This window comes from Limulus polyphemus, unplaced genomic scaffold (assembly GCF_000517525.1).
Source record: "Limulus polyphemus unplaced genomic scaffold, Limulus_polyphemus-2.1.2 Scaffold5027, whole genome shotgun sequence".
In the NCBI taxonomy this organism is placed as follows: domain Eukaryota; kingdom Metazoa; phylum Arthropoda; class Merostomata; order Xiphosura; family Limulidae; genus Limulus; species Limulus polyphemus.
The window spans coordinates 39,102-47,900 of NW_013670637.1; the positions used below are offsets into that span (position 1 = coordinate 39,102).

The window sequence follows — 8,799 nt, forward strand, 5'->3', positions numbered from 1 at the left end:
TGGAATTGACATTGATGCTCTGAAAACGCTTGTTGAGTCTAACCCAAAGCAACACACACTCGTAAAATGGCCCTGAAATTGCATGTCTCTCATGAAACAATGCATAAACATCTAAGGAATATGGGAAAACTCCATAAAGAAGTAGTTTGGGTGCCTCACGGACTCTCCAATGATCATTGTTTTCAATGTGTGAATGTTGCTTCATCTCTTCTGGCATGTAACACGTGTGAACAATTTTAGGGCAGAATTGTCACTGGTGATGAAAAATGAATTCTTATGCAAATATTAAATGCCAAAAACAATCGTTCAGTCCCAGACAAAAACCACTTCCGACCCCAAAACCTGAACTCTATCTGCAGAAAGTGATGCTTTACATTTTGTGGGACATCAAAGGAGTAATCCATTTCAAACTCCTCAATCCACATCGAACTGTCAATGCAGCGATATATGGTCAGCAACTGGAATGTTTAAATCAAGCCCTTCATCAGAAATGCCCTTCACTCATCAATCAGAAAGGTGTTCTTCTTCTCCATGACAATGATACATGATATTTCAATGTATTATACAATATTGTATGAAAATTATTTTCTGTTAAAAATACTACTACAAAAAATAACAATATTCAAATAGCATCATAATCTACAAGAAAATCTATAAGTGTTCAAACATGCTAAAAAGACTTCTTATGATATTCTTATTTGCATATGCAAATAGTTTTTGTACACAAAAATTAATTCTCTGGACAAAATGTAAATAACCACCGTTTTTTTCTGTTGGCTCCATTGACATGAAACTGGTGTCAAAAATTAAATTTTTTCAACATATTTCAATGAAATACTACTTGAATACTAACTTTGATACTGTCTTTCAGTTACTGATCTAGTCAGTTCTTCCTTCTTTTTAAATTACATGATAATTAAAAGTACTCTTGAACTTTATGTCACTGTGCTTGAAAATGTGGAAATCTAGTTTCTTTCTAATGACCTTGAGCAGGATTTGAACCTAGAACTGCTTGCAATAAAGGAGAGTGCTCCACCAACTAAGCTAAAGTGTAAACCTGCTAACAATTGCTATGTAGTAAGGCAGGTTTTTAACAATTCAAACCACCACAAGAGGTGGATGAGGTTTTGTTTACAGCTATCACATTTTAAGGATACTTGCAGTTTTAAGTACTTTAAAGGCTGGTTTCTATTAACCAATACCATGACCAATACAAATATTTTAGCCACACTGATCTTACACAGAACCTTTATTTTGGTTCATTTCTTTAAATAAAGTGTATTATTTACATATATATTGTTCCTTGACATTAACTTTTTTTTTTACTTTATTTTGATAACAGAAGCTTACAGTTAGACTTCAACTAATTACTTTAGGCACAATTTGTTACTTAAAGTGTTTATTTTTATATTACAAATGTTCCTTTTTTTCCCCTCACTTAGGAAGCTTGATGGTTGCAGCTTGGATTGGATTTGCAAGTCTTGCAATTCTCATGGCTAGGCATTATAAACAAGTATGGCAAGCAAACACACTATGTACTGTGAAAATTTGGTTTGCTGTAAGTACATTTCAAGACAACTGAATTCTAACCCATAATGACTATGGATTTGTAAACTCAGATAATAATATTAGTTTGAAAATTGGTACTACTCTAGCATTGTTTTAAATAAGAGTGTCAATTTGAAACAAGACCTAATTTCTCTTAGAAAAGTATTAGTTTGAGTTTGTGGGATACAATCTTCTTAATATAACTCACATGAATACTAATTCTGATATTGACTTTCAGAGCCTGATTTTACCAGTCCTTCTTTCTTTCTAAATTACTTGGCAATTCAAAGTATTCGTGAACTTTATGTCATTGTGCTTGAAAATGTTATAATCCAACTTCTTTCTGACTCTCTTGAGTAGGATTTGAATCCAAGACTGTTTGCACTTGATAACATGCTCTTAATTTACTTGAAACTTATTACACTTTTTTTCCTTTGATAACTGCAAATTTAAAAATGGAAGTAATATAATATATGCTCAAAAGTTGTTGAAATCTTAATTTGTTGTCCTTTTTTGAAATTAAGTTGTTGTGTCCACATATACAATGAATTTTCAGACTTCTGTTTACTAATAGATAACCCAGTCATCTCGATTTGTTATAAATGTCATAACTGAACTCTATCCAATTCTATTCTTAACTGTATGGTTCATTTATAAAAATTAAACTTTACCATTGTATGGTGAAACCAGTTTTACTGATTTATAGTGTAAATTTTCTAATACTTCTAGCAATTTAATATATTTCTATTTTTCATAGATTCATCGATTTTTGATGTTGTTGAGTTTATCCTTAATGATTGCTGGGTTTGTACTTATTTTCCTTCATGTGGAAGGTTGGAGTCAGGTAAGAGATTTGTATACCTTATAAAGAATGACATTGAATGTAAGGTTAATAGTGTTCTTACATACTGGTGCATAAAACAAATGTAAGATTTATGTGTCTTGTATACAGAGCTTTACAGGTGTGCAGTAGTAGAGTTGACCAATGAAAAGTTTTTTTGCTTGTTTACAAATAAACCTACAAAATATTTAGTCTTTACAAATTGTACTTGTAGCAATTCAATACATATTTTTTCATTTATTTAATTAACTATACTAAGACTAAGACTATGTATATTTTACTTGGATTAATTCATGATGTTAGAAAAACACGTAGGTTCAAGAAGTCTTGATAGAAATGAATAAAAACTCTATAACCCCGAGCACTTTCAAAAGGTGGACCTTTCTTCTTCAGGGGCAAACGGGATAGTTTGAGTATCCACCTCTATGAAAAACATCTGCATAAATGGTCTGACAAAATCACAATGAATCTGTTGCCATGGTTTTGAAGGCCATAAACAAGGATTTGGTAGTGTGGCAAGCATTTGGCATTGTGTTCCCTAAGAATCTGTATAGTTTTCAGCCGTGAGCTCAATTCATTGTTTCTGTTTGACCACAAAACATGTAAACTGGCTAGGGATTTCATCCTTACAATACTTGGGTAATTTTATTTAACAATTTCAAAATGTCAGACCTATATTTTCAAACAATGATCACCATTACTTCTCATAAAAAAAAACATCCCCTCATTTTTAGTTAATCCCTCATTAAATGTCTTCCATTATGTGGACAAGGTATGGTTGTATTATCAAGTCAACCTTTACAATAAAATACAAGTAGGAATATAGAATCATTTTTGGTTACCTCTGCCACATCTGCAATATTTTTAGTAGTTTATTCAAATGACTAATGTTTATCAAAGAAGCTTTGATGTTGTGACTCCTCATAAGTATCAGTGATTAAGTCTTGAATAAATGTTTACTCCCAATGATAAAGATTTTAAGCCTTTCTTATAACATCCTTAAAGTCTTGATACTAAAATTTAACCTAAAAAAATTTTACTTAGAATAGTCAAGCTCTTCAAGTGAGTTAATAGATGTAATCGGTTCAATCTTTGTTAAAGTAACTGTTCTGCTGATTGCTTTTATTTTTATTACACGAAATATGCACTATATGTCAGTTTGTTTGTTTGTTTTAGGACAAAGCCACAATGGGATATCTGCTGTGTTCACCGCAGAGGACAGTACCCAGGATTTTAGCATTGTAAGTCTGTAAACTTACCCTTGTCTCACCAGTGGACACACTAGATGTCAGATATTTATAGTTTCTAATCATCAGTTTACATTCAGTTAAGCCAAGTAACAGTGGAGTCTGATTTAGAAAATATAACTAGTCACAGCCCCAAATAATAATAGAAATCTGATTTTGGTATGTTAACCTCTTATTTAATGTGTCTGAATTTGAGGTAAAAAATAAATAAGCCAAAACATCCAGTAATACCCAGTACTATTTTCTAATAAATATATTATAGTTCAAAGCTTTTAGTAATTTAGTGTGAAGTTAAATATTGATAATAAGTGTTATCAAATTGGTTGAAAAAGAACAGAATATTGCCACTTGCAGTAATAATATATATAAGTGTGTATTTTGTATGACAAGTTTCCTGAAAACATACCGGAACACGTATGATAACACAAGCTGACCTATTTTGCCTTCTTGCTATGTTTGACATGCAGAATTGTTAATATATGTAATGAAGATGTTTTTACAGATACCACTGTAAGATATACAAGCTATCATATGATTATTGTATGAATTTTATTTTCCAGGTTAAACCTAACCCCCATCCTATACTAGGTTGTGTGGCCACAGGACTGGCATTGCTTCAGGTAGGTTTTAACTTTCTTTACTTATTCATTCTTTTTGGTTTATGATAGAATTTTTTCTTTGTCACTATCCTCATCCATAAAAGGCCATAAAAACTCTGTCCAACAGACTAACTCAGGTTTAGATTTGACTATCAATAAAAAAAATCAAGTACATTCATGTATTGCTTAATCTTTCCCTCTCTTAGCTAGTTTCATGTAAGCTTGGTTACGAGTGTCAATTTAAGACTAGTTAAAGGTGCTTCTTTCATTACCTTATTTTGATCAAAAGTGTGTGCATTAGGTTTTAACTACTGAGAAAAAAAACCACACTACATTTTCATATTATTCACTACAAGTGAAATAATTAAATATTTCCAGTGAACATTTTAACTTTAACATTCTCCATATCCTGTAATGTATTGTTAGTCATATTTATTCACATCAAAAAATTTAAGTTCATCAAAAAACATTTACATTCTTATTTTCTTGCAGCCAATCATGGCTATGTTGCGTCCAAAACCCGATGCCAGAAAAAGGCCTATCTTCAATTGGCTTCACTGGTTTGTTGGAAATGCTGCAAAAATTGTAGCAGGTTAAGTAAAATTATTAAATATTGAAATAAAAAACAATATCATTTACAAATTTAATAAAAGAAATATTAAAAAATAATAGCTAAATTTACTGACTAAGATTATTTTCATGATATTCTCTATACAGTAATAATGAGTCACTTGTCAAAATTTTCCCAACTACAAAGACCTTGTCTCCTATATGTTTAAAATGTTCATAATATTAACTCTTTTTTTTTTAAACCAGGAAAAATGATTTTTAGAGCATAATCTTAAAATAATTGAACTGAATTTTAATTGTTCTTTTACTCTTGATGTAGTTTTGACAATATTCTTTGCGGTGTCACTCCAAGCAGCTAATCTTCCTTATGCCTACTACTGGATCCTAGTGGGCTATGTTGCCTTTTACTTCCTATTCCATCTACTCATGCAGCTTCATGCTTGCATCATGGATAGAAAAAGTAAGGTTTTATGTCTGTGTGAAGGAATGTATGTTTTCTCAGTGACTTATGATAGGTATTTATAATAGTTGAATTTGGATAAGTGTATTGTCAATTGAAACTGTGAATGGACATGTAACAAAATTGTACCACATATGTCTTGTGTGAGTATTGTATAATTTACCTTTTTTGTGGATAGGTGAGCAAAACATTCATTAATCTATATCTGTGTTCTACTTGTATTGATCTTCAGGAGGAACAGAGATTGGTATGCAAGAGTTAAATGGAGAGGAGAGAGACAGCCCTAAAGATGCTCCAGTAAGTTTGGAATACTATCATTTTGTTCTTTCGATTATATCACACTAAATGTTTTCATGTTAAAATGTCTGTCATCTCAAAATTTGTTACAAGAGGTGTAGAGTGAAATAATAGGTAAAGTAACTGTAAAATATTGTACCTGTTACAGAATACTAACAAACTTTAGATAAGTTTAAAATTATATAATATATTAAAAAGTGGGATTATGATTTAGTCAGGAAAGTAGTAAGTATTACTACAAAACTTTCTAAATAACTCTGAAAGGCATTAAAATATAAAGAAAGCTGTTACAAAGAGAGTTCGTGTAATCATTCAACACCAGGAAGCAGAAGTGAACTACATGGATAATTGTAATGAGGAAAGTATAAAAATATATAAAACTTTATTGAATTATATCAACCCAGATATCATAACATTATTTTCCATCAATTATACCTGTAGGTACATCTACAGGTTAATAAATTAATTGATATTTCTTGAAGAAAATTGCTAATATTTTACAAAGTCTGTACTTAAATATATAAAGAAAAATAATGATAATAAGTGCTTTACATTTATATGAAATATCTTTATAGTATATACAGCCAACCTACAATTGCAAACAAATTTTTATTCTGAAAAACACAAAGCATATACTGATGGCTACAGGTAATTTCATAAATCTTTCATTTTTTTGTATTGGTTACAAGATGAGTCATGATAATGTTGACATAAAGATATCAAAGAACAATTTATTCCTATATAAAATAAAACAACTGAGAAACAAAGAATAATAAGTAATTTCCTACAACTAATAATTCATTACATTTTGAAGTAGAATCTTTAGTTACCATTGTCACCAATCTGTAAAAAATGTAATGTAGAACTGGAGTTAACATGAGATGCAAATAGCTCAGAAGAAAATAAAGTTCACAATTTTCTTCTCAGTAATACATTTGAAAAGATTAATACTGGAGAAAATTTTAGAATTATTTGAAGGATTGCTCCAATCTTCCCTTTCTTTACATTACTAATTTTGTAAGAAATATTTTGACAAAATATAAACACAATTGCATTTCATTTTGAATATTAATTGATATCTCCAAATTATATTTACAAACTACACAATCATAATATTCTGCTTATATATATTTCTATAGGGGAGCAACTTCCGTCGTTTCATGCTAGGGATCTACATCGTCATCGTGGCTGGGCTGGTGACAGCCTTGGTATTGCTCATTTGGTTGTGAAGTCACACAAGTATTTATCTTGTAATATTGTTTTAATATGTACACTCTGCTTGTAAAAAGGGTGCATTTCTATGATGTAATCAGTTAATTAATTACTGCAATATTATTTGTAACTCTAAGTTTGATAGGGATCACCACTGTACAAAGACGGAGAACATTGTGGTTGAAGTATAATAAAGAACTATTACTTCATAGTTAAGAACTTAGAATATCTGAATCTTAATCTTGTTTTTATAGTTTAATATTTTTACTTCATACAAATTAGCCTGTAAAATACAATAATGATTTTAATGATTATTGAAGGCTGAGTTTGGGCTTAACTTTTTCAGCTATAGTTACACTTAGGCAAGTAAGATCATTTTGTAAATGGTGAGCAACTTAGTTAGGACTCAAAGGGTTGCAAGAAACTTAAACACTTACTTTTAGGGAGAACTGGATGATTTGTGGTTTCCTTAATAACTTTTCTTTTGGTTTTTTTCACCTGCTTTGAAAATGAATCAGGTTGTAATTATGAAAGAGTATTTTTATGTCACTAAAATTTCATTCTAATTCTACATTTCATTCAAAATATATTACTCATAAAAAATTTTAATTTGTTGGAGATATATGAGAACAAAACTTTAAAATGAACTCATCTGAATAAATTGTGAAGTTTCCAATCAATTAATTTGAATATAATTTTACTATAATGATTTATCCTTGAGATATGTAAAACTTGACCAAATTTTTTTAAACCGTTTAAACAGAGAAAATTAAATGATGAAGGTTACTTATTCAAAGTTTCAAAACTTTGTAGCTCATTTTTGAATATGTGTCGTGGTTTAAAATAAATACCAACAAAATATTTCATGTTAAATAATATTGATTGACTAATAGGGATCAATAAATACATTATTTAAAACAGTGCATCTGTGTATTAAAGAAGTATTAACATTCCCATTAACTACTTACATTCTAAGCTTGAGATTGTATTTTTTAAAACTTCATTTATCTGTGTTACTTGAAATTGTGTCTAATAAATATTTATTACACAAACGTTTTTTTTTAATTCTGGTTAACAGATCTGATTTTAAAACACTTTGTATTGACTTAAATGATTATAAGAAGGAATTGTCATTTGGTATCAATGTTATAAAGCCATTTGTATCTGTATATCTTTCAGTTTATCTATGACAAAAAAAATCCAACTTCAGTGACTTTCAGAGTCCTGGGGAGATATCAAAATCCTCAATTTGATCCATTTTGTCATTTTTTATGAGCTTCACAGCCATTTCTCAGCTTCAACTCCCTAACACCCACCCCCTTCTGCTGCTGCTTTGGTGCTGGCAAATGAGACACATGCTATCCTACCATTCATGAGAACCCAATAAAAAAAATGGTTTGCCCGATACAGGCACCATTGATAGTTTCAACAAATATGATAAATGTTATCATGATAAGTCCATGGTTTCTGATTGGAATAATATAATGTGCTAAATTTTTTTAAAGAAAAATAACAGAGGGAGAATATTTTTGTGTTGTGAAGCTGTGTCAATCACTACTCACACACACTATTATAACATCATTGTAATGGTGAGTTGTATAAATAACATTTTAATTTCCTTGTAAGATATTGAAAACAAATATGATATTGTCATCTGAGAAGCCAGTGTAAGAAAATACCACCAATAAATCAGCCAGTAGTGGTTGGTGCTAAGGGACGCCCACCAACCTCCATCGTGAAAGTCCCAACAGCTAAGTGTAAAATGGCAACCACACGTAGTATCTACGTGACAGGGAAGCTGGATGGCCAAAGGTGCAACTTTGTCATAGATTCTGCATCTCAGCAGACACTTGTGAGCATCAAGGTGCTGGATAACAAAGGAGTACTAGAAGCTCTGTGGTGTGATAGGACATTCGGCAAGGTTGTGGGGACCAGTAGTGGGTAACTATCGAGCTGATGGGCATGAAAAACAGACAGGAAGTGTGTAGTTAATTTCGATAAAATGACGATTGGAAACAACAAAGG

General features: G+C 30.8%; 1 protein-coding gene across 3 annotated transcripts in view; it reads left to right on the forward strand.

Moving 5' to 3' along the window:
- Window positions 1–7,218, forward strand: part of LOC106472028 (putative ferric-chelate reductase 1 homolog) — a 43,101-nt gene extending 35,883 nt beyond the window's left edge. For all 3 annotated transcript variants that reach the window (XM_022400630.1, XM_022400629.1, XM_022400631.1), the window contains exons 10-16: window positions 1,443–1,558; window positions 2,306–2,392; window positions 4,197–4,256; window positions 4,728–4,827; window positions 5,125–5,265; window positions 5,498–5,562; window positions 6,702–7,218. In XM_022400630.1, coding sequence (XP_022256338.1) covers window positions 1,443–1,558; window positions 2,306–2,392; window positions 4,197–4,256; window positions 4,728–4,827; window positions 5,125–5,265; window positions 5,498–5,562; window positions 6,702–6,791 — 659 coding nt within the window. In that variant the 3' untranslated portion in view covers window positions 6,792–7,218. The remainder of the gene's footprint in view (window positions 1–1,442; window positions 1,559–2,305; window positions 2,393–4,196; window positions 4,257–4,727; window positions 4,828–5,124; window positions 5,266–5,497; window positions 5,563–6,701) is intronic.
- Window positions 7,219–8,799: the final 1,581 nt, after the last annotated feature.